Source organism: Manis javanica, chromosome 6 (assembly GCF_040802235.1).
Source record: "Manis javanica isolate MJ-LG chromosome 6, MJ_LKY, whole genome shotgun sequence".
In the NCBI taxonomy this organism is placed as follows: Eukaryota; Metazoa; Chordata; class Mammalia; order Pholidota; family Manidae; genus Manis; species Manis javanica.
Genome location: NC_133161.1, coordinates 17115344 through 17140256, shown reverse-complemented (window position 1 = coordinate 17140256; position 24913 = coordinate 17115344). Strand labels below are relative to the sequence as shown.

Here is a 24913-nt window from a genome sequence, read left to right as displayed (position 1 = left end):
GGATATTCTTTGTCCTCAGGCGCCGGTCCCAGCCACCCGCTCACCAGTCCCGCCACCGTGCCTCCCTAGCACTGGGGTCCCCGTCCCTTCAAGGCTTCCAAAAAGCGCTCGCCAAAAAGAGAAAAAAAAAAAGGGGAAAAACGCGCGACCTCCTCCGTCCTCAGGCACCGGTCTCAGGCACCCGCCCCCAGGTCTCGCAGGGAGAAACGCAGGATATTCTTTGTCCTCCGGCGCCGTTCCCAGGCACCGCTCGCCAAAAAAAAAAAAAAAAAAAACCGCTCCGGTTTCTCTCCACCCGCCGGGAGCCGGGGGGAGGGGCGCTCGGGTCCCGCCGGGCTGGGGCTTGTATCTTACCCCCTTCACAAGGCGCTGGGTTCTTGCAGGTGTGGATGTGGTCTGGATGTTGTCCTGTGTCCTGTGGTCTCTATTTTAGGAAGATTTTTCTTTGTTATATTTTCATAGCTCTATGTGTTTTTGGGAGGAGATTTCCACTGCTCTACTCACGCCGCCATCTTGGCTCCGCCCCCCAGAATGAGGTTTTTTATGGGTTTGTTTTGTTTGGGTCTGTTTTTTTGGTTGTTTTTGTATAAGACAAAGTAGAGAGGGAATCTTATGGGAATTTCAAATAGTGGGATAAGATGAAAATGTAATATGTAAAGCCATAACTAGGGCAGTGACAAATCAGAAATTATAAATAAGCAGATTACCCATATTTGCATACAATAGAGTTCTAGAGTGATTAAGCTGATAGATATTTTAGCATATACGAAAAAAGTGCAAAGTACTCTTGGGCGGTGGAGATTGGAGCTACAAACCTTCCTCTATGAAAAAGACAAAGGTCCTGTGGCAGTTCGTAAAGCTCATTTGGATCCTGCCACTCAAGAGAGCAAACAGTGCTTCAGCTGTCTTAAGTAAACAAGCAACTGTCAACAGCAAGATAGGCTCATTCTACCCTTTGCAAGTGCTCCTTATATTCAAGAGCGGCTCTGCCCAGGCAGGGAGTTGTTCTATTCTGAGACAGGCCAGGAATGTGAGCCCAGCGTGGGAGAGTGCCCTCATGGACCCTGCTGGTTCCCTGCCCTCCGGTGTCCTGTGCTCTGGGCCTGGGGCACCTGCAGCCCTGTCACCCAGCTGAAGACAGCCAGAGGGATGTTTCAGAGCGACAGTCCACCAGGATTCCAGTCCTCACTCAAACAGGACCTCCTGAAAGTTTCTCTCTTTTAATATGAAACTGACAAGCATAATTTAGAAGAAGAGGATATATTATTTGTGTCTCAGCCACCATGCCACCAGTGTGAAAATTATAGAGGCACTTAAACAAAAACAAAAATGAACAAAGTCCCTCAAATGAACCGCCTGAGACTGCTTCCCTTCTGTCCCCCTCGCTGGGAGTCTGCTTCCCTTGGGGCTCCCAGGTGACACCGGTCAAGCCAGCTCACTGGCTTGGGGTCCGAACGTGTGTCTGGGTCCAGGAGCTCTTGTGCAGCAAAATGGCTTTTCCCTTATTATGACAATTGTGGTGGTAAAAGGCTAAGAGCTTTATTTATGAAGAGCTCATGCAGAATGACAAAAGCTAAAACTTGATAAAAAGAAAAAGAACCAATAGCACTTCACAAGGGAAAACATAGAGACACTCAGCACTTGGAAGCTGTTAAAATGTCCTCATTAAAGAAAAACATAACGATATGTCCTTTGGCATTATCAAAGAATAAAAGGCTTGAGAATATTCAGTTGGGGAGGATGAGGGAGCTGAGCGTTCTCTTAGTGTTGCTGGCAGGGTAAACTGATACACATTCACCACAGCATTATTTACAATATCATAAAGCAATGTCTTAAATATCACATAGAAACTATAAAACTAATACAGCTAAGTACAGCCATTAAAAATACTGTTTAAAAAACATTTCTAGTGACATAGGGAAATATGCATGCTGTAATGATGTTTGCAAAGTGGGATATAAATACATATTTTTGTGGTCCCAACTATGCAAAACAATATTATAGGAGGAAATGTGTTATTAAGAGTGGTTATTGCTACAACCTGAAGTTACAGATGATTGTTAGTCTTTTCTCCATACTTGTGCGCATTTTTCTAGTTTTCTACAATCAGCATATGTGGCTTTATTATAAACAGGAAAAAGCTCTCCTAAAAATGGCCACAGTGACTCAGCAGTCTCCCGTTTGGCCCCCTGAAGGAAGCACAGGCTTATCATTAAAGAGAATTAAAAAGCTCACTGTGGTGAGAACGTGATTGTCAGGACTGTTAGATGCCAAAAACAGAGAAGCAGGGTTGGCTCTGAGGACAGCCAAGGAGAGGGTGCTGTAGGGTTTCCCACCAAATATCCATATACTTTCACTGAGGAGCTTTAGAAAAAGAAGCTGGGCTAGCCTCACACCTCCATCCACGAGTTCCTGAAGTCTGTGCACACTCCAGTAGGAAGTGTGTAGGAGGCACCCCCTGCACCGTGTTAGGTACGCCCAGGACACACAGTGTGGCCCTCACCTCGGCTTTGCTGTCTGGCTAAGATACGTTCCTAAAATATGTATGTGAAATAACCAAAGGATACTACCTGGTGCTTTCATTCATTCCCCCCAAAATGAGAGTCAACTGTGTATCTGGCACCATTCTGGGGATAAAATAGATAGCAAAATAGATGGCGATTGTTCCTTGGAGCCATTGCAGCAAGTGGGAACATAATTCTAGCTTTCAGCTGAATCAGAGTGTGGGCCAGGAATCAGAAGCAGGCCAGGAAATCTGGTGAAAAATTAGTAGGAAAGAGGCAGAAAACAGGGTAGGACTTCGCTAGTTGGGGAGTGGCTGAGAGGGTAAGCAGATGGGAGTCGGGGGGAGACCAAAGCCAGGCCTTGCTGCAGACTCGCTAGTTCAAGTTCTGAGTCGCCCGATGGAGGTGGGTCTCAAGCACCAGGTGCGGAAGTTGGGACTGAACTCTGTGCCTGTAAAGAGGTGAGTCTGCTCAGGGCCTCCTCAGCGCCACTCTCCAGTGAAAACCTCCAAAAGGTCAGCTGAGAGAAAAAGAGGAAGTCAAAACCAAAGACTGGGCATGCCGAGTGCGGGGTCAGGTGGCAGGTGCAATGTTCTCCTCCAGGAAGTCCTGGGAGATTTTCTGAACTGAGCTGTTTTCAAGTCAAAAATGCTTAATAATAATTTTTTTGGAACCCAAGTGTACCAGGCTTGAAGTGGAGATAAAATGGGGTGCATTTATATATAGTCACCCCAATTCCCAACCTGTTGGTTCCTGGATAATGGAGGCAAGTTAAAGCTTATTTCCTACAGCACAAGTCAGGGTTCCAGTCCTGGAAATCCATTCTATCCCCTGAAATACCTGAATCCATTAAAAGCACAGATAAGTTTTTGCAAACATTTGTTAAATATGCAAAGCCATACAAAATATGTTTCTGTTGGGTATTTTTCCCACACTGTGGGGCTGGGCTGGTTAAAACTTCTCATTATACAGTCTAAAACGTGTGGACTAAAGACACTGTTTTGTACCTGGTAACCGTTTCTGTAGCAAGCAGCATTGCTCCAGGAACTTCCCAACTACAAACGGGTTGTCAGCCTCTTGAGTTTTCACTATTTCAGGCCTCCAGTGACTGATCCTGAGGTGCTAGGCACTGTGGAGGGGCAGCTCCCTGGGTTTCTGCTGAGAGAGCCCCACTCTTCGTCCAGAGATTCCTGGGAGGGCCCCAAGGAGACCCATGCACAGAGGCCGCGGTTAGGTGGTGGTAGCATGGATCCGGCTCCTCACTGCACGCAGAGGTTCAGGTTCCTATTCTAAAAGGCACCTGCCTCATGTCCGGGCCACACCCCCAGGTCTCTGCCAAGGAGTGGCTGATGAATCCTGAATCTCATTATTCACTCACTAGGGTCCTTTGAATGGAGCTCCTGCTATAGACTGAATGCTTATATCTACCAGAATTCAAATGCTGACTCCTACCCCCAATGTGATGGCATTAGGAGATGGGGCCTTTGGGAGGCGATCGGTCAAGAGCAGAATGGGATTGGTGCCCTTGTAAAGAGGCCTCAGAGAACTCCCTGTCCCTTCCACTGTGTGATGGCACTGCAAAAAGATGATCATCCATCACCCAAGAAGCTCTCACCAGACCTCAGGTTAGCCAGTCCTTTGATCTTGGACTTCCCAGCTTCCAGACCTGTGAGAAATAAACACCTCTTGTTTATAGGCAGTAGCCTGTGGTACTTGTTACAGCCTGACCACCCGACGATGCCGCCTGCTCCCCCAGCTGGCCCCACATCCTGTTCTCATACTGTAGTCTTTTTTCCCTTTGGTCTTCTTGCAGAATAAATTTGGGGTGGGGCAGACAGACCCTCCAGGCAGCTTTGGGAAAGAGGAAACAACTGTTCCTCTTAAGGGAACTCTCCATAAGTTGATCTCCGGGGTTGTGTACATCTCTGGGTCACTTCCCAGGGCCAGTGGCCACTACCCCCTTCTGCTGGACACCACCTGGCACTCCTGGCTGGGCACACTGGCAGGATGCCACTCTGTATTTTGGCCCAGCATCCTTTCACAAGGTTTCAATACTGAGACCCTAGACACTTCAGGATATAAATGGCTGTTTTCCTCCATATCAAAACTTGATAAATATAAAGGTATAGTATGCAGGCTATTTTCATAGAGGCTGCTTTGGAGAAGTCCCTCTGATTAAAAACATAGTGAAAAGAATTTTCATAAATGGTGAGGAAGGTATATACTATATACACTACACACTACTACAGGGACTACAGTTAGCAAGTTTTCTATAGATCAATTTGCCAACATGCAGTAAAATCACTGAAAAATATTTCTACCTTTGACTCAATGATGTCTCACTTATAGAAGTTTAGCCTAACAAGAAGCATACAAGCATCTTCATTGACTATCACTTATAATGATGGAAAATGGAAACAATTTGTCTGAAGTGTAATGGATAAATCTATGACATGAACAGTTAGGTAGCCATTAAACATTTTTGAAGAATATTTAACAGCTTTGAAAAATGTTTACAATATTCAGTGAAAATCATTATGTTCAATGCTGTAATTTATTTAAAACTACATCAGTACATAGGAAAAACATTGGTAGAAAATTAACAGTGGTTCTGTGTAAGTGGTGTGATAAAAGGTTATTCTTATCAATTTTCCTTTTTACAGAGATTTTTTAAGATTTGTATAATTAGCATACATTACTACTGTTGTCAGGAAAAACTTATAGAGATTTAAAAAGTAGTGATCCCTATCACGTGACTTCATTACCAGGCAGCATCTTGTCCTGACAGGATGAGTGGCCAGAGCACAGCAGGCAAACTGACAGGGCTCCAGCAGTGGTCCTCAACCCTGGCCCGTGTTAGAATGACCCACAGAGCTTCTAGAACACACTAGCACACCCAGCCTCAGAAGTTTTGATTTGACTGGTTCCTGGCCCAGTGATGGTGACTCCCACGGCTCCCCAGCTGTGCTAGTGACCGCTGCCCTGAGAGCCCCAGGCCCCAGAGCTTGAGCACCTTCCTCCTCCTCCAGGTCCCCTATCAGGGAGCCCTGACCCTCACGAATGTTTCCAGGGGCTGTGGTGAAGCTGCTGCAAAGCCTTTGGCAAAGGGCATCCAGTGACCACATCTCAGGCATTCAGAGTCGCCTGGGAGAGGTGCTGGTGACTCGCCGAGCCCATCCTGGCTGCATGGTGCTTCGGATTTCTTGTCCTTGGTGATGGTGGCTGAGGGGAGTTTGCCATGGGTTTTGTGGGGTCCCAGAAGGGAGAACCTGAGCTTGTGAAGAGAGGGACAGCTGGACACTCACTGGTGTGACTTCCCTCAGGTGCCCAGGAGGGCGGCCCTGCCAACGGCAGGAGAAAATGATGGTCCTGAAGCCGCGGTGGGGCGACCAGCTGCTGTTCCTGGGCATCGTGGTCCTTGCGGTCGTGGTCATCGCCCTGCTGCTCTACGCTCTGCTCTGGAAGGCCGGCGACCTCACTGACTTGCCCAACCTCAGAATCGGCTTCTACAACTTCTGCCTGTGGGATGAGGCCACTGGCTCCCTACAGTGCCTCCACTTCCCTGAGCTGGAGGCCCTGGGGGTGCCTCGGGCCGGCCTGGCCCTGGCCAGACTGGGTGTGTATGGAGCCCTGGTCCTCACCCTCTTTGTTCCCGTGCCTCTCCTCCTGGGCAGGTGCAACGGAAACCAGGAAGAGTGGCAGCTAGCGGTGGGCTTCCTAGCCATGTCCTCTCTGCTGCTGGCCGGCGGCCTGGGCCTCTTCCTCGCCTACACGTGGAAGTGGATCAGGCTGTCCCTCCTGGGCCCTGGGTTTCTAGCGCTGAGCACTGCCCAGGCCTTACTCATCCTCCTGCTTCTGGCCATAGTTGCGTTCCCTTGGAAGTGGGGGGACAAGAGCCAGCTTGAGAGCTGCTAGTTCTGCCAAAGGCTTACATGACTGCAAGGGTTCAATTTGAACTATGCCCAGAGAAGGTGCCAGAGAACTCATGGGCTGGGTGTCTCCTGAGCCATCCTGTTTCATAGCTAATGCTGACCTCAAGCTCTAGCGGAGGGTTCCCATTGCGGAGGGTGTGGGCACCCAGTGTCAAGAGTGGCCAGGGCACCTGCAGCTTCTTAGTGTAGGACTGTCTGTCCCTGGGGACGTCCAAAGGTCCTGAGGACACCCTGGAACCATGTAGACACTGTCACAAGAATTCCTGCTTTAAGTGATGGCTTTTAGCATGCCATTCTTCCTTGATCCTCAGGGAAGTGGGGATAAGGATTCCCTCTCATAGGGCCAGATTTCCAGGATGGTTGGCCGGAGGCCACACTGGAACCCAGTGAGGGTTTAGGGCAACAAATAGGGAACATTCGGAGAGAGCACCTGTTTCCCCGGGGCCCTGGTGAGTAAGCTTCCCTGCTCCATCCCTGAGAGTGGCTGTGATGAGCTCCTCTCCCGAGATGCCACTCCCAAAGGCCCAGAAATGATCTCCAAGGGATTCACTAAGACAGAGCACATGGGTACAGAGAACAACAGCCTTGGTGGCTTTGAAGGTTTTCTTGAAAAAGCTCTTAGATCTGAAGCCAGACAGAGCAAGGGAGTCAGCTGGTAAATCATTCCTGATGTGACCTGGGAATTCAGGAGCAGAACACACTAAATCCCTGGGTGAGAGAAGGTGGGCAGGACTGAACGGTTCCACGTGCGTACAAATGCCGCATCTCTTTACTTCTCAACCCAGAACTGGAAAGGATTCAAACACAACTTGAGTGGTGGGGAACTGTGTGTATTTTTCGACACCTGTATATTGGAAAACCTGTACAGAAGCCTCATTCTGTCTGTAAAAGCCACAGTGAATACAGAGGTAGAAATACGGACCATGGCGTGATCTCGTCTTCCGCGTTTCCTTTGGGCTCCTGTTCCACTCGTGCTCTGCAGCTGCTTAGGGGCTAAGACAGAGGCCACCAAGTGGAAGGAAGATGGCAGCTCACAGAAGCAGGCCTGTCCGGAGGGGAGCCTTAACAATCTGCACACTGGGTTTCGAGCTCCCAGACAGAGCAGGGCACTGTGGGCTGTTTGTCTGCTTCAGGGCTGGATGAGTGATGGAAACGATTTTAAACATAGGCTTCCTCTCTAGGGAGAGATCATGCTGATCAAACTGTAGGAATTCCAGTGGACTTAGCAGCCAGATTTTTCTTTCTGAAAATGACTAAGCTGATACTTTGGTTCCAGTAAGTTTGACTACGATGACCTCATTTTCCCTGAAACCTGGTAACTGGCTAAAGCAGAATACTGGATGCTGGACCCCCTATGCAGGAAGGGGACACAGTGCAGGGAGGAATTCTGAAGGAAGCTCATTTTGATTCCTCGCTTAAGCACACTAAACACCCAAGCTTATCAGCTCCCAGGCCTGGGGCGTTCTTGGCTTCTGTTCCAGGCTGAATCTGTCCAGCCCAAGGAGACATGGAGCTGGGGGCAGCCCTCAGACAGGGAGGGCAAGCCCAGCTTCCTTCAGCTGCTCTGGGAAGAAAGTCCTGGGAAGTTTGTCTCTTAGCTAAAAAATATCTCCTTCACGTATTTTAACACGTCCTCATCCTCCTCAGGGCTTCTGCTGCAGACAGAGTCAGAAGCCACAGCGCGGCCGAGGCCTGGGGAAAGGGCAGCTTTACCATTGTTCTCGTCCTCACTTCTGCTCCCAGGAGAACTCTGGGAGGCTGAGCGGGCTGCGGGGGGCTCTGGCTTATCGGCGCCTACCAGAAACAGCTGCTCCAAGGGTGCTTCCTGTTTTTGGGCCTGTGGAGTGTTAGAAATAGCAGGCAAAATGTACATATTTTATCTCCCTAGCAGGCTGGTTTGTCAGTAAGAAACATATCCAGAAGCAACTATGAAGCCAGTGTGCACGAGGTCAGATACTGCTCCCAAATCAGAGACTGCCCCGTCTCACCCTCCTGTCACCCCCCACGCACCACCCCTCACAGCTCCTGAAGGAATCAAGACCAGCCTGGGAGGGAAGTGGGCAGTGACCTGAGGAACCCTGGAGTAGAAATGCAAAACAGAAAAAACTTATCTGGAAAGGCAGGGTGACAGAAATGAAGGAGCACAGCTGGTAAAACCTGAGTGTAGGCCTAGGCTGTCACTTCTATGTAAGGGGAATCCCTGAGTCTCAATTTTCTCATCTGTAAAATGGGTATAATAATATCTAAAATAACTGTATCACTGGGTCACTGCAAGGATTAAATGCCAGAGTAAAATATAAAGGTACCTGGTCAACTATAAAGCACTACCAGCTCTAATGTGGTGCCATTACTATCCCTTGGGAAGCCAGGAGCCTTCAGGGTGCCCCGCTGAGAAGTGCAGTGGTAAGAAGTCATCTCCCCTGACTGAGACCCAGTTACAGGCTCCTGTCCCGTCCACATACGAGCACACACAGCATCACCCCAAACAGAAGGCGCTGTTCTCTCCCACTGCCACTCCTTCCCCAGGTATCCAGCGCCAAATGCTGGGGCAGGCCCCCTCACATGAGGCCAGGCCAAGGGGTGCATGATCTGAGAGATGCACGAGGCCAAGTGGAGGAAGTGGGCTGACAGATGGGGGATCCTGTGCACACCCTGGGAGGATGCAGGGCATCTCCCAATTTGGCCTATTTATCAAGGGACCAGGTTAGTTTCTGCCCAAGAAGAGTTTTAGGTCATAAAGTAAAGGCACGGTTGACTTTACCTCAATCAGGATCCCCAGAGCAACATCCACTATTTCAGCTTCATTCATGCAGTACACAGTGTTCAGTGTAGGAAGTCTGAAAGAAAGGCACAGAGTGGCACTGGGACAGTCTCAGGTCTCCCAGGAGGAAGACAATGAGAGCAGCAACCGCATCCCCTGGCCTTCCCACCAGGGGTGAGGACCTCCTCGGCACAGACACAGCTTCCTAGTCCTCATGACCAGTAATGCACAGGGGGTTTGCAGAGGTGACAGTGGGCGGCCTCCTACCCCCTGCCAACTCCCCCAGGCATCTGAAACAGGCATCATGGCCAGTCCTGCATCAAACTGACACTAACACACACACACACACACAGATGCAAGCAGATCTAGCAGCTTGCTGCTCCCGTCTGTCCTAAGAGCTGCCCACAGGAAGTACCACTTGGAGGTCACATTTTAAGTTGCAAATAAAGAGACTGGCATTTTGGACAACTGGTTTCTGAGAGCTTGGCTATTGTGTGTAACCCCGAGAGAGGGAGCTGACACCTGGGGGCTTGACAGCGGAGGTTCACCAACAGAAGCAGAAGCGGCTGCCTGTTGGTGAGAACACAGCTCTCTCTGCCTCCTGCAGCCTGGGTACCTCTGAAGAGTGGAAGACCACCCACCTCACTGTCCTGCCAACACAGAACTCACCCCAGCACCTGCGCTGCCCCGGCCCCCCTGCCTCCTACTTCCCCAGGACCCCACGCAGTTGCCCCACCTTGCTGCAGCCACTGTGGGCACTGCTGCCATTCTCCTCCTCCTGGGGGTCTTCACTGATACCATGCTCTTCTCTGCCACCTGGGTCATCATCCATGTGGGAAGGACCCTCTTTTTACTGCCAGACTTTACAGCTTCCATCTCTGGCCTCCCATGAAGAGGACTCAGGGCCCAAGTGCAATAACTTGCTTTTCTAATTCAGGACAGAAGATCCCACCCTCATCACATCTGGGATTACAGGTCAGTTTGCTCTGAATGGGAGTCAAAACTTCCAATTCCTACAAAGAAGAACAAAGTCCAGTGAATTCTAATAAGTTAGAATACTTGTAGTCATCAGCCGAAATTACTGGTCAGGACAGGCCAAAGGTGAGCTGGACAGTGAGCAGGACCCCGGCGGTGGGGGGCTGGGCAGGCTGGTGGTTTCACAGAGCAGCCCCTGACTCAGCACAGGGCTGGGGGCCGCCAGGCCCAACTAGAAAAGCCTCCGGGAGCCTCTGCACTGAGCCATCTGAAGCAGGAGAGGGGTGAGCACCCTCCCAGGAGAAAGGAAGGAAGGAGGAACCCCACCTTCTCCTTGCCGCCCAAGACTCTCACTGTCCCCAGGGTGCCCAGCCTACCCCGCACGTAAACTCTCAAGGTCTCTCCCTCACCTCCCCCAACTCCACACTTGCTGTTTCCTCTACCACGGTGTGGTTACAGGAAACCCTGAGGCCATACGATTCACAGCAAGGTTTCACAACAGAGACACCCTTCCTTATTCAGAGACTTCCGACTGGCCCAAGGTGAGCCGGCAGAAGAGGTCAGAGATCACAGCTCTGCGTAGCCTCCGGGTGCAGAACCCCAAAGGGCCTCAGCCCCTCCTCCTAAAGCATAGTCCCCGACCTGTAACTCAAACAGCGCAGGTCCTTCACCCTCCACGTAGCAGGCAGCCCTGAAATCAGCTCCCGGCCCCACCTACACTGGCTCTGCCTGGGGCCGAGGTTTGCCTAGAAAAGGGTCAGCCAGGGAGATTCGTCTGAATCATAGCTCCGTCATTTACTGCTCATCTGGAATGGCTGTCGACAACGTTAAAAGGAGAATCAGCAGGAATCATTCTAACTCGTCTGGCCAGAGGACAGGCCTTCGCCACTGCCTCATTTCTGTCAAAATACTGACACTGGTAAGAAGTCATTCCCACTGCTACAGCACTGCTAGGCGCTAGGCGCGGGGCGGTCCATGCACAGACATTTGATCCCCAGGCAGGCGGTGTAAGTCCATCTCCCAGACGAGGAACGGTGCCTTAGGATTCGCACAAGGTCACGGAAAGCTCTGAAATAGCCATCCACGTCTCGCACCCAGCTCCTAGAGGCTCTATACCCCGAGCCCAACGGCCCGCCGGGCAGCCCCCGGCTCCGAGAAGCGCAGGCGCTGGGAACCCGGGCCCCGCCGGCAGGCGATGCGCCCGCACCCCCGCTGCGCAGCCAGCCGCGGCTCCGGGCCACGCGTGCTCGCAGCGACCAAGCCAGCGTCAACCTGCGGTGCGACGTCCACTCGGGGCCGCGCTGACCTGGGGACCGCACGGCGCGCTCAATCCGGCCCGCGGTGCCGGGCTTCCAGCCTCCCGGACGAGCGGCCCCTTCTTAGCTTCCGGGGCGGCCAGGGAGGTGGGTTGGGGGCGGTTGTGGGGACCCGTGCCCCACCTGGACCTCAGCGTCCGTGGGGACCTGGCCCGGCTGTGGCTCCGCGCGGCCCCGTACTTCCGGCTCCCACAGGCTGCGGGCGCAAAGGCCCGGGTGCGCCCCCTGCCGGCGAACGAAGGTCAGCAAGCCCCGCCACCGACCCGGGGCCTGCGGGCGGATGACCGACAGGCCTGGTCTTGCTGTCCCCGGTCCTGACAGTCTCTCCTTGGCCAGACTCCAGCCAGGCTCCTCTAAACTCTCTTCTTTACTTGGCCCTGACTTTTGAGCCTCGCTGCTCCTCTCTTCTCGAACATTCATCCTCTTAGTAATTTTCCACCCGCTGACCGCTGCCCTGATCCTTGGCTATAAATTCCCACTTTGCCTTGTTGTAATTGGAGTTAAGCCCCATCTCTCCCCTACTACAAAACCCGTTGTAGGCCCCTTAAATAAGGTCTGCCCTAATGCCTTTAACAAGTTCCTATTTAGCAAAATTTTTCTTTAAATGTTCCCAAAAGTGGCCCTATTTGAGGCTTGCTGGTCAGACTTTGTTAAAGTGTCAATCCCTGGGCCCCCGGAATCAGAAACTAAGGGAAATAGGGTCTGCATTTCTGCAAGCTCTGAATTCCTACAGGAACCAAGTTCAATGCACTCTGCTGGGGGCATGCACCTTGGGGGAGGGGGCACAAGGGGCAGGAAGAGAAACTCTGTTTCCATTTGTTATCTTAAAATAAGGGAGTATGTGTTACCCGTATTTAACACTCAGATTGGCGGCCAAGGTGCTCCCTCTGTGAACAGGGCACCTCCACACAGATGCCCAGGTGGCCTGGGTGGTTTGCTTTCAGCCTGATGCTGAGCACTACAGTTTACAGTAGAGTTAAGTGCCTAGTTTTAATTAAAATCATACTTGCTGCTTAAAGCAGCCTAAAAGAGACCAGCAAAGAAACCCCCAGGCTGGGGACCTGACCTAAGAATGCAAGCACAAACACAGTGAACCTTCTGCATTTTGGGGTAAAAGGATAATCAGAACAGTCAGCCCCAAATTGTGAAATTAGCAAGACAGCCATTTGAAACATGATTTACAACAAACCAGCTCATAATGGAATACTCTCCATATACTGGAGGTGCATGGCAGGGGACCTTGATCTGAAGCTTGGAGCCTGATACCAGAAGCTATCCGTCCCTTCCAGCTGCAGAGTGCCCTTGGTTTCTCTAAAGCATATTCACCTCTCTTCTCGAACATTCATCCTCAGTCCTAGGGCGGTAGGCTGGGCTGGGAAGGTTTAAATAATGGAAGCTTAAGGAGCTAAATTGATGGTTTCAAGTCACGAAACCAACCTGCCATGCACTGGGGTCAGTTAGCTGTGGGCTAAACCTGGGCTCTGCCTCCGGCCTCTTCAGGAGGGCAACCCACGTGGGCAGGACCTGCTTCTGCAAAGGTATTAAAACCACTGATATCTAGTTTCCTCTGATCTCACCAGTTGTAAACCAGGACAAACCCAAGTCTAACTGGAGGAGAAGCATCATGTTGTTTGTTAAGGAACAGAAAATACTTGCTGTTAGTGGATCACTCCCTCCATATTTGTCTCTTTAAAACCTCTTGCCACAGCCAGCTGAAAAATGAGGTCTGAGGAGCAGGAAGCCTATGTGTCTGCATAAAAAGTTTTCTGCTGGCAGGGAGAGAAGTTCAAGCAGGGATAGGAAACCTGAGCTGTGGGATTTGGATGGGCTGCAACATCCCCATGGCACACTCAGGGGGCCTGAGCAAAGCCGCAAGTGCAGACAGGTCCCAAAGACGAGAGAGCAATGCCCAATGGGCTCTCACGCGGCCCAGGCCAGAGCCAGGTCCGCACCTGCACCAGGCTTGTGGGCTCAGGGGCTGACACTGGTCTGGCTTGGTACTTTTCTTCTACATGGCCATTGCCCAAGATAATGGAGGAGTCCCACTGCGGTTTTGGTAGATGCTGGACAGGTATTAGAAGGGGAGGTAAGTTTTATTGACATGCTTTACGAGAGGATGAGAGCTCATCCTGGAGGGGGTGGTGGGGGGACAGGGAGGGACACCAGGATGACCGCATCCTGACAAGCACAGAGAATGGAGTGAGGGCCAGGAGGGGGCAGGTTTGGCCTCAACGCTCAAGGGGTTATACTGCATTTGCTAATTTCAAAAGATCAGAGGTTAATGTGCTTTGGTTTGGTTTTGCATTTTTAGGCAGTGTTGTAGAATCCATCACCCAATCAGTTACCCAAATGCGAGCCAAGCTCAAAACAAGAGCGAGGTGAGTATACAAATGTGTGACTTCTGGAGTTTTCTCATAATTGAGCCACAAAAATATCTCCCTACTTTACCCCCAACTCCCAGCACAATGGATCCAGTTTTAGTCCCAATTCCTTCAAGATTTTTCCAAAAGGAGCTAAGTGGGAGTACCCCCACTCCAGGCTTGCACCCCCAGAACTGGGCTGGAGCCCACAGAGGCTCTACCATGACTATGCCAAGCAGCTTTGCAGCAAGGCTGCCCCACCAAGTGTTGGAGCACCAGGCCCAGGCCTCGCCCACCACAGATGGAGATGCGAGCGGGAGAAGAGAGGCCTCCCATTTCTCCTCACCCTGTGGGAGCCTCTGCCTCTTCAAGGTCCCCCCACCCCGGCCAGGGAGCCGAGGGTGGGCCATGGGTGGGGCTGTGGGTGCAGTGGGAACAGGGGGGATGGCTGGCATCCCAAGTTCCAGCCCCAGCAACCTGGCTGACGTGCTCTGGCAGAGGGCCTGGGAGCTGGCTCCATGCCACCCTCGGAGCCCAAGTCCAAAGAATGAGAGGAGCACCAGCGACAGAGGGACTGGGAAACCACCGCCCCTGGGGGAGGGAGGGCGGCTGGGAGCAGAGCCTCAGACCCTGCCTCATCCCGAGACGCGCCACCGGCCCTGAGGGAAGTAAAGGCACACGAGCTGCTTCTGTGCAGCGCACCCAGCCCGCCTCCTGGCAGGCCGGAAGAGCCAGTGGGGCCCAAGCTCGCTGCTGACCATTGCCAGGCCAAGGGTGACGGGAGCGTTCTGCTGTACACACACATTCTAGAGACGCTAGGTGGCCACAAGAGCATTTTTTTTAAAAAAAGAAAAGAAAATGCGCAAAATATACAAAATACTGTCAATCTCTCCTGGGCCAACAGAGCAGCCATCACCTGCATCTCCTGCCTCCTGAGCACCCCACCGTCTGCAGCGTGCCTCTGCCCGCTGGCCTCCGGGGACACGTGCCGCTGCTCCACGGCTCCCTCGTTCCAGTCGCCGCAGCAGGACAGTACCCGAGCCCTCTGGCCAGTCTCCCCCTGAAGATGGCCAGCACAGGCAGGAAGCTGGAAGCGAAGCATCTTGTCTTCCTTTGCCTCCCCCAACCCCCCAAGATAATACTGCTTCTGTGGGTGTTGCTTGGGGCAGGTGCCATCAGAGCTTATGGGCCAGGAGGGTGGTCAGCTTGATCTTGCCATCCATGGAAGCCGTGAGGCAGGTGCCACAGTCCATGGCCGTGCTCCAGTCCACAGTGACTACAGGTGCTCGGTGGCCGCCCAGGCTCAAGCAGCTCTCCAGAACCTTCTCATCCTCACTTAGCTGTAAGAGGACAGGAGAGAAGAGCAGGCATCAGCTGACACAGTTCACAAACGTAGCCATTTAATGCACCAAACCACCACGAGCCTGGAGGCCGCCACCCCAAGCTGAGGGTGTGCACAGGCACACATGCCCACCTTCCCAGGAAGTCTCAGTTTAATTTCTTGTCCCAGGAAATGCCTTTGCTATCCTGACTAAAGGTACCCCTGCATCCTAAGTGGAAATCAAGTCCCCGATGCACTCTAAAAGACAGAGAACTTTCTCTGCAGCCTTTCCTTGCTGGGGCTCAAGACCCCCAACACCTGCCCAGGTGTTCTCTTCAAGCATCATCTCTTGCTCCTCGGCACTCTGTCCTGACTCTCCTGCTTTTGCCCTTGCTGCCCCAGGAGGGCAGCTCTTGGTCAGCTCCTGCCGTGTGGCAGGCCCGCAGCGCCCCGAGCAGTGCAGCGTGGGCCGCAGGCAGTGCACACACGAGGCTCCCTTCACACCCGCCAGCCAGGACTCAGGCTCCGGTGCAAAGAGTGGATGGTAATCAGGAAGGAAACCAGGAGCACACTGATCAACAATCAGTCCAGCTGCAGACAACATCTGCAGGCAAGACAGGAAGTACTTGGCCTTCATGGAGAAAACATCTTTAAAAATCATAAATTGTCTATAGATTGTGAAACTGGGACCTGAAGTTCATTATACTCCTTAAGTAATTAGACCCCATTATTGGCATTTCAAAAATTATACAGAGGAACATCAAGTCTGACTACAAATCAGTATGAACTCATTAGGCCAAATGACAGAAGGCTGCATGATTAAAAATAAAATACATATACAGAACACACATAAAATTATACAGAGAGAAGTATACAGCCTACCTGAAACTCAATTTTTAATAATGAAAGTAGGCTTGTGAACAGCTTTTCACAGTATTTCCCAGTAGCAATTACAAGAAACAATGGAGCTAATTTTTTTTTATTAAGGTATCATTGATATACAATCTTATGCAGGTTTCACATGAGCAACATTGTGGTCACTACATTCACCCATATAATCAAGGCCCCCCCAAGCCCCCACTGCAGTCACTATATGGAGCTAATTTTAAAGGAGAGGCAAGAGCCACCCAAATCATCACCTGCAGGAAATAAGAGCCTCACGACAGGGAACTAGACTGCCAGGGCCACGCAGCAGGTCACAGTCCAGAAGGCTCCTTACTCCTGTCTCGGCACCCCCCCAGCCCCTCACTCATGAGCCCTGGCTCCCCTCCGCCCCTGTGGGGCCCCCAGGCCTGCCTTCCTCCCCATCCTCCCAACTCCTCTGCCTCCTCAAAGGCCTCAAATCCACAGGATCCCCCCGCCAGGGGTCCTCCCTGAGAACTCAGTCCCCAGCGGCTTCCTCCACTCAGGACCTTTCACTCCGCACTGTCCCCATGGTGGGTGCTCACGTCTCTTTCCCATCTGAGTGTGAGCCCCAGGGGAGCAGGTCACACTTCATCTCCCATGTGCCTAGGCTGACACTTGCACACAGGTGCTGTCCAGAGCACAGCTTGGCCGCTGATGAGCCAGGCAATGAGCACAGGACAGCCCCTGGCAGAGAACATTCGACCTGTGACTCTGTCCCTACAGACTACACACCACCATCGGCAGAGTTAACACTGAGGCTAAGAACTGAATTCACGTGGTACTGAACATGTGTGTCTAGGCCACAGCCCAAGTCCTTCCCACCAATCTGGTAGTGCTAAGGAAATAGAAGATGTTTATAATTTTAGATAATTGTACAAATAAAAAGTACATGAACCAGAGCAGCTCTGACAAGAGCATTAAAACAAGCATATAAGCTGAGGGACGAAGGCAAAGTGGGCACCTTACAGCATGGTCTGACACGTCATCCCAGACGTCTGTCTCAGCCACGGACTGCAATGGCCCTGACCCACAGGACTGCCAAGAGAAGAATCAGTCTGTACTCAGGTTGGAGTGACTAAGAGCACAGAAGCACTTACCCATTTGGGCCAGGTTCCTCCAACACACTTCCCACCCCTTCTCCCTGTTCCTCAGTGTTTTCTACAGGAGGTACTACTCCCAAGAAACACAGGCAGAGAAGGGACAGGTTCTTGTCAGAGGACAGCGAATGCCTGAGCAGAAAGGAAGGGCATGCCCCACTCTGCCCCAGCCCCCGCATCTCCCAGACCTGAGAACCACCCCACTGCCCACCACAACACCCCCAGTACCTTGTAGATGACGCCTCCTGTGGTGGAGCACGTCAGCATGTAGCTTCCCTCTGAGTCGAAAGCAAAGAGTCGGCCCCGGGGCACTTGAACCTGCTTGTAGCCACTGTACCCGGACAGCACGAAGGGGCCGGTGGCATCCGCGGGGAGGCCGTACTCGGACACCTTCAGACCACTCTTGTGGATGTTCCACTGGATGAACTACAACAGTAAGCATCACCAGAGCTGTCCCTTGGCAGGGGCGGCCACCACAGGGCGAGGACGACCCCAGACTCATTGTGACACCTCTATGGGCCATCAGGAGAGGCACTGGGATGAGCCCCATCCCATCTCTTCCCAACACAATCTCAGCATTTTTTAAGGAATAAAATATAGCAGAGAGTCAGCAACTTCATGTCTTTCTCTCTGGACTGAATCCAGGAGAGGAAAAGGACAGGCAACCGCCTTTGCATGGATTCCCATCTCTCAAGGAGGGGGAATGCTTCAGGTGCCCAGTGCTATTACTGCTGTTATTATCAATCACCATCATTATCAGGGTTAGAACCTGACTAGGTTTTTCTGACTTAGAAACAAAGAGATGACAAATTCCAAATATACTTCCAGTTTCTGAGCAGGGCAATCAACTGAACACAAGCAATGTGGTTATCAACTAGCGTCATGTTTTGGGGGAGCGGGGTATGTAATCCTGAGCCTACCCATGGACGGGCTACCAGGGTGTGACAGACGACTTCTTAACTGAGAATCCTACTCAAACAATAGGAAGTCAGGCTTTAATTTAGAAATCCCTTCCCATAGTTTTCAAATGAAGAATTTATTTTGTAATTACTACTTTTAATGGCTAATACAGGTAAGACCATGTGAAATCCAAAAGGCACAGGAGGGGATACATGAGAAACAAGTCTTCGGCCAGCCTCTGCCTCCCCCACGCCCACCCCACTCCCTTTCCGAGGACCCTGGTGCATCCTTCCAGAAGGGATCTGCAAGGGGCACTTACTGTTCCTTTTTTAACCCAGCTTCCTTTTTACATTTCTTGACTCTGCTCAGGCCTACATGCACTGCCTGTGGGAAGCTGTCCTCGGCCCCCAGCAAACCCTAGGCATCCATGCTGTGACCACCCAGTGACCAAGCTCCCCACAGCACAATGCGACCCAGGTCTGGGCCTACCTTCCCGTCCTCGCCGATGCTGTACACGGTGTTCTCATCGTAGCTGAACTCCACGGAGTAGACCTCCCCGCAGTGAGCCTTCCAGCTCATAGCACACTCGTGCTGCTGCATATCTGAGGCAAGGAGACGCCACTAAGATTCCTGTCTGGCCCCTGAGGAGGCAGCTACCCAGCACGGAGGCACCGCTTGCCCTCTGCCCAGTGGATGGGAGCTGTTCCAGAGGCAGAGGGCCTCCTGAAGCTGACAAGCTCCCAGAACTGACCCCTGTCAAAGAGGGGTCACTGGGTCCTTCGGCTTGCTGATTATCTCCTCCACGGATCTAATCTTTTATTTAACCTAGCTTAAATAGCAGTTTCTTTGGCTGGGTAAAAAGAGAGGCTCAGGAATCCCTGACTGAAGCCTGAGCTCATCTGGGGAGCCCACAAGTCTAGAGGGACCCACAAGTCCTTCCTAGTGGCCTCTGTAACTTCCCACCAGGGCACCTAGGGGATCTGCTAAGGATACAGACCCCAGTTCCATCTAAGACTCTCCAACTCTGAGTCTCCTGGGCAGGCCTGGCATGGGGTGTGTTAAACAATATGGCAGATGACTCCAGTGCATACGTTCTCATGCTTCTACAGGGAGAATGACCCAGCTGCACCGAGGACAGGATGGCATTTCTCTGGTGTGTCATCCTGGCTGTCACTCAGGCCACCAGGACTGTTTGAACAGCTCAAAACCGAAGGACCACTGAGCCCCAGCACTCCCACATTCACTGGCACTGACCATCTGCAAGGTGAATGACCACGGAGGTTCTGAGAACAGCAGACTCTGACCAAAGTTAAGCTCTATTAGGTGCATCTTGAATCAGGGTTTTGTGAAGGCAAAAATGCAACTCCCTTCTCTAGGACATTTAAGGAAGGGACCAGGACCGCCAGGAGCACCCTGCTTACCAAACAGCCGGATGATACCATCAGCAGCCCCGGTGACCAGCAGGTTCCCGTTGTGATTGAAGGCTGTGCAGTTGATGGCAATGGGTTCTGGATCCAGGGAGAACTGGAGCTAGTTAAAAAAAAAAAAAGCTGAACTTAAAAATGTAAGAAAATAAAAAATGGGGAAAAGAGACTGAGGCTGGGGAGGGGCACACAAGAGCGTAAATAGTATTGGTAATATTCTACTTTTAAACTGCGATGGTATAAAAGGGCTCATTTTATGGCCTTCTTATTAAACCACGCACCTATGATTTCAATATCCTTTTGTATGTATTCAATATCTAATTAAAAATTTAAAAATAACAAGTAAGCATAAAATTACAAATCATACGTGCCTCAGAGGATAATAAGACTAAGAAGGGCTTAATTAGCCTGGGCTGTTTAGGGGAAAGTATCTGAGAGATGCTGGAGGCAGATGTTTGCCAGGAAGAGGGGGTAAGAACCATCTGGAGAGGGGACAGCATGCAGCAAGGGCCTGCACTACAGGTTAGGAGGGCAGAAGGGACCAGGAGGCTGGAGAAGTGGAGGGCAGACCATGCAGGAATGGGAGGGACTGTGGACGGAGAGCCTGGAAGAGCAAGAAGGAGTGTGACATGCCACACTGTCTGCCCAGCCCCCAGGCAGCGGGGAGGATGGGGCACAGGGGTCCCGCAGCTGGGCAGCAGAGGGGCACTGAGAGTAGGTCTACTGTGTGCCCCTGGGAACATGTTTTGGAGGTGGAACTGACAATGTTTGCTCACGGATTGATAGTGACAGGCAAGGGAGAAAAATGGCTCCAGAAAGGCACCCTGTTTCTGAGTGGGAAACATTTGCCAAGGTGAGGAAAGCTAGAGAGGAGAACAGATGTGGCGGGGGTGGGCGGGGGGTCAGGAATCTGGCTGTGGCCCTGCGACCTGGGCTGGGACTTCCAGCTGGGACTCTACTGCCTTCCTGCAGGCAGATGCATGAAGGGCAACCTGAGCTCTTGGAACACAGCCCATCTAAGAGATGGGGACTGTTCAAGTGCCCACTAACATCAGGAAACAATTTACGCAACACAAGGGCCACACCACTTCTGAGCACCAGAACTGGTTTTGATAAGGAACATCACTGCTTTTTAAATAGGTGAGTTCAAGCATCATTTGAAGTCGTAGGGCTCAGGGTCACAGCTGCCAGCATCTATTAGTGTTCTGGGTAGGAACAGGTCCTCAGCTCATGAGGAAGGTGGGCCCCAGGGCCCCACGGGCAGGCTTTCACATGGCTGTCACTTCTTAAGGATACTAACATGTCCTACTTCTTCTAGCTACTGCTGTACTTTTCATGTAATTCTCAGCTATCAGGCAGTCAGAAGGAGACTCCAGTACAAAAAAACAAACTTGAATGCATAATCCTAAGTGAAAGAAGCCCATCAGAGGCGACTGTGTGATTCCAACCATATGATATTATGGAAAAAGCAAAACTATGGAGACAGCATAGAGATCTGAGTTGGAAGAAGAGGGATGACTAGGCGGAGCACAGAGGACTCTTAGGGCAGTAAAATACTCCGTAGGGTCACAGTGGACATGTCACCGTCCATGTGTGCGAACCCATAGGTTATACCACCACGAGTGAACAGACCCTAATGCCAGCCACAGGCTGCAGGTGACCACGAGGTGTCAGTGCAGGTGCATCCGCTGTAACAGGTGCACTGCTTGGCGGAGGGTGTTGGTGGGAGCCTGCGCATGTGTGGGGGCGCAGGGCACACGGGAACCCTCTGTGCCTTCCCCTCAGGTTTGCTGTGAACCTGAAACTGCCCCAAAGTCTTTAAATATAAACAAAAATTCAATTTTAAAGTATTTAAATAAGCCACAAGGGCCCTCTAATAGGCTCTATTTGACTTCCAAGCTTGTGGCACAATTCTGAGTGACTAGTTCCCAGCAAGCCACCCACCTGGAGTACTACTACTTTTCAACACTTAAGCTTTGAAATATCCTCACAAATCAAAACCTGAGGAGACCAAAGCAAAGGGCAGAAGCGATTGGACAGAAAAACAGGGAAGTGAAGGCAGTGTGCTACCCCGGGAGTGTGATCCCAGAGAGACCCACAGGGCCAGGTCTGTACCTGCTGCTTCATGCTTTTCGTGTCCCACAGCAGCAGCCTGCCAGGGACCTGGTTAGCGCCTTTGCTGCCGATATCTGGTGCCGAGAAGTCCACCTGCGAGGTGAGGCTCGGAGCTGCCGCGGAACAGATGAAAGAGGCCCCACTGGGGCTGCAGGCAAGCGACAGGATTCTGCAACACACGTGAGGCTGGGTCAACGCTCGGCTGCCCACACAGAGAGGGTGCGCCCGGGCTCTGGGCTGCGTCCCACTGCCGGACATGCGGAGGAAGCCCAGCAAAGCACCAGGCCCCGCACAGCACAGTGACAGCGGGGGAGCGGGCTCCAGCTCACCTGGGCATGTCGTCGTCGATGCTGATTTCACAGAGATTCTTCTTGGCTTCCGTGTCATAAAGGCGCACTGTCCCCACACCACTGCCCAGCAGAAGCTGGAATGAGAAGGGCAGGGGATGTGGAGATCAGCATGGGGGTCAGGCCTGGTTAGGGAGGACCACTGCTGGGAGCGAGGTATGGGTCCAGGCGGGTGGCAGGTGTGAGGCTCACCTACACTTACCCAGGTCGTTCAAGCGAAATCTGGCTAAAATGGACTTAACTGAAAAATCGTAAATAAAGACATCAGAGCTGAGCTTCAACAGAAGCAAAACCACAACAGGAGTCTGTGGCTGGGAGAGAGGTGTCCCCTCAGATGCCCCTGGCAAGGTGCTGGCTGACTCAGTGGCACCCCCTGCTCTTCCCTCCCTCTCTGGCAGTTTTAAATCCCAGCAGTTCTAGTCCTTCCTTCATGCTGCTGGTCTACCCGTCGCCACCTTCCTAGTGCTGGTCTCCGCAGCCCGCCAGCTTGGGTAACTGCCCCATTTGCATGTTCTGAGGACAGCTCAGGCTCCAGGCCTGTAAAGGCCTCCAGGAAAAAAAAAGAGGCTATCCTTGCCTTCAAGGGATTTGTATTTATTTGGTGAAAAGCTTCAAAGATACTAACAAGTACCTCCAGAATGAAAAGCACCAGAAGCAGCTGAGGTCACTCCCAGAGGTATTACCTATGCCCTGGCTTCAGCGTTCACTCGGCAAATTACTCGGTACCGGGTAAGCCCCAAGACCCTACTGCCACAAGGACAATTCCCACAGCTGTCACAAGCTGCAAGGACCAAGGCCTTGCCCTTTGGGCTGCCTGGTGCGATACCTGGGAAATCAGTGAAAGAAAACACTGAAAATCAACTTCACCTCCTTAATGACAAATCCTTTCTCAAACATAAAGCGCAGAAGGAAAAAGAACAAAGAACACTGTATTCATAGCTCCGGACTAGACCAGCGGGAACGACCAACTAGGCCGCCACCCCCACAAACTAAAGCTGCTTCCCTTGGGCCTGGCACAGGCAAGGGGCTCAGCAGTCAGAAAGAGAGCTGCAAATACTCGTGGTGGCTTGCTGGCAGCTGGGACAGATGACAGGAGCTGAGGGGGGCACATGGAAGCCAGTCTCTTCGGGCAGGAGGAGAAGCAAGCCAGAGCACCAGACGGGAGAAGCCCATGCCATCTGACAGGAGAGGGTTTCCAGGTCTGGTCCCCATGCTGCCTAATTTCAGTTCTTGGTTATCCACCACTCCCTCCTGTCCCTAAACAGGGGCCTTTGGGGACAGTCCTGAATATGTGGTCCCCCAATGCTCAGTAAGAGAGAAGGGAGGGGTTAGTTTGGCTGCCTCAATTCAGCCTGTGGCGTCAGACCACTGACAGAGCCCTGGGGAGCTCTTCACGACCGCAGAGCAAGCAGCAGGGCCGGACGTTACTCACCAGCCTGTCCCGCTTGGTGGCCCACTCCAACGAGAGCAGCGGTGACTTGGAAATGGAGGACGCTTTGGTCTGCATGAGGGGATTGAAGGACCACACCTTGATGACTCCATCTATGTCTAAGCTGGCCACCCTCCTCCCGGAGCAGTCCACTCTGAGATGGAAGAAAGGGGAAGCTGTTAGCATCCGTGCCCTTGTCCATCATCCTCTTCAGTTAATGCCCAGATGATTGCTTTTCGCTTTCCAACCGTTTTAAAATATAATCCTGAAATGCTACACTCTAAGGATGGGCACGGACTATTTCTAGAAATATTCTTTCATTTATTTGTCTAAGAACTATTCATGAAGCACCTATTATGTACTGAGCCCTGTGGTAAACACTGAGGATAGGACAGTCGGCGAGAGGCACATAGCCCTGGCCTCGGGCACTCAGAACCTGGAGACTGAGAGCCTCCTGCCCCACAGTCACAGAGCCCATCACTGTCACGGGCAAGGAAGCCCCCTACCCTGGAGGCACACTCCGTAAGGGTCTGCCCATAAAAGGCCATGCTTATACCTTGGGCAAGTACAAACACATGAATGGTAAATGTTTACCTGAAAGTACCAACACAAAGCAAATTAAAATCGAGTCAGTGCATTCAAATAGACAGTAACTTGCTCCCACAGCAGAGGCTCCCCCAGTTAGAAAAAACAGAAATGCTGATGCGGCCTTGAAGGGTCTGAACAGGACCCTGATGGCAGTGGCCTGGCCCTCTTCTGACTCTTGCAGGGTGACCATGGTCCTTCGGGGACTGTCCCGCGGACAGCTGGAAGCCCCCCGCCCCCGCTGGGCTGGGCCTGGACCCACCTGCAGTGCATGATGGACGAGTGGTGCTCCCCGTACTCCTCCTGCCCCAGCACGATGAACGGCTGCTCGGGGTGGACCCCTCCACCCTCAGGGCCCGCCGTGGAGGCCCGGGTCAGCGTGTCCAGCGCTTCCGCGTGGAGCTCGGGGCAGGAGTCTGTCTCGGGGCCACCAGCTTCAGGCTTCTTCTCTGCACACTGTGCCAAGCAAAGCAGGGACCAGTCAGCTGTGACAGGTCTGCCCTGGGCCCAGCCATTCACCACATCTGGGGACCCTTCACAGGGCATTTAGACTACAGATAGAGCACCCTGGGGGAGGCGCTCAGTGGTCTCAGGGTCTAGAAGAAAGAGATCTGAGCTTTGAGAGAGCGCCCCTCTCACCACAGGTGAGGTGGGCGCCTGCTCTGCCCACGGGCCCCTCCCGGAGACCCAGCCCCTCTCCCAGGCCCGGCGGAAGGGGTGGCGGGCTGTGGGCACCCCACCCCGGCACAGCTGACCAGACACAGGGCACACGCGACTTGGCTGGTGACAACAAAAACCGGTCAGCTGAGTGTGACAGACACCGTGTGACTGACTGATTATCTCGAACCATCTGAGATCTTATTATTAACCCCATTTTACTGTGGAAACTGAGACTGCACTTGCTCCCCCTTTCCTCCTGGGAAGGGGGCATCAAGAGACCT

General features: G+C 52.2%; 4 protein-coding genes across 11 annotated transcripts in view; 2 read left to right on the top strand and 2 right to left on the bottom strand.

Annotated features, from left to right (window-relative positions):
* The window catches only part of TMEM140 (transmembrane protein 140), a 23886-nt gene extending 16529 nt beyond the window's left edge, over positions 1-7357 (top strand). The window contains exons 2-3 of one of the 2 annotated variants that reach the window (XM_073238428.1): positions 3886-4129; positions 5828-7357. In XM_073238428.1, the coding sequence (XP_073094529.1) occupies positions 3886-4129; positions 5828-6419 (836 nt within the window). In that variant the 3' untranslated portion in view covers positions 6420-7357. The remainder of the gene's footprint in view (positions 1-3885; positions 4130-5827) is intronic. The other variant, XM_073238429.1, reaches the window with a different exon arrangement.
* CYREN (cell cycle regulator of NHEJ) lies at positions 7251-11695 on the bottom strand. Of its 6 annotated transcripts, none has more exons than XM_073238434.1 (4): positions 11612-11695; positions 9934-10210; positions 9198-9273; positions 7251-8273 (listed from the first exon to the last, which is right to left on the bottom strand). In XM_073238434.1, exons 2-4 carry the CDS (start codon positions 10071-10073, stop codon positions 8031-8033), a joined length of 459 nt encoding a protein of 152 aa, XP_073094535.1. In that variant the 5' UTR covers positions 10074-10210; positions 11612-11695; the 3' UTR covers positions 7251-8030. The 6 variants fall into 6 exon arrangements, with proteins under 6 accessions (XP_073094535.1, XP_073094531.1, XP_073094532.1 ...); XM_073238430.1 differs by having other exon boundaries at positions 11479-11633; XM_073238431.1 differs by lacking the exon at positions 11612-11695 and adding an exon at positions 11445-11576.
* On the top strand, positions 10984-14912 carry LOC140850055 (uncharacterized). The gene is made up of 4 exons (XM_073239857.1): positions 10984-11091; positions 11315-11729; positions 13800-13866; positions 14753-14912. Exons 1-4 carry the CDS (start codon positions 10984-10986, stop codon positions 14910-14912), a joined length of 750 nt encoding a protein of 249 aa, XP_073095958.1.
* WDR91 (WD repeat domain 91) overlaps positions 14664-24913 on the bottom strand; it is a 26345-nt gene continuing 16095 nt past the window's right edge. Inside the window, exons 8-16 of one of the 2 annotated variants that reach the window (XM_073238426.1) lie at positions 24235-24428; positions 23391-23541; positions 21941-22035; positions 21612-21780; positions 19494-19602; positions 18562-18674; positions 17401-17598; positions 17042-17110; positions 14664-15188 (exon numbers count right to left, since the gene is read on the bottom strand). In XM_073238426.1, coding sequence (XP_073094527.1) covers positions 15024-15188; positions 17042-17110; positions 17401-17598; positions 18562-18674; positions 19494-19602; positions 21612-21780; positions 21941-22035; positions 23391-23541; positions 24235-24428 — 1263 coding nt within the window. In that variant the 3' untranslated portion in view covers positions 14664-15023. The remainder of the gene's footprint in view (positions 15189-17041; positions 17111-17400; positions 17599-18561; positions 18675-19493; positions 19603-21611; positions 21781-21940; positions 22036-23390; positions 23542-24234; positions 24429-24913) is intronic. The other variant, XM_073238427.1, reaches the window with a different exon arrangement.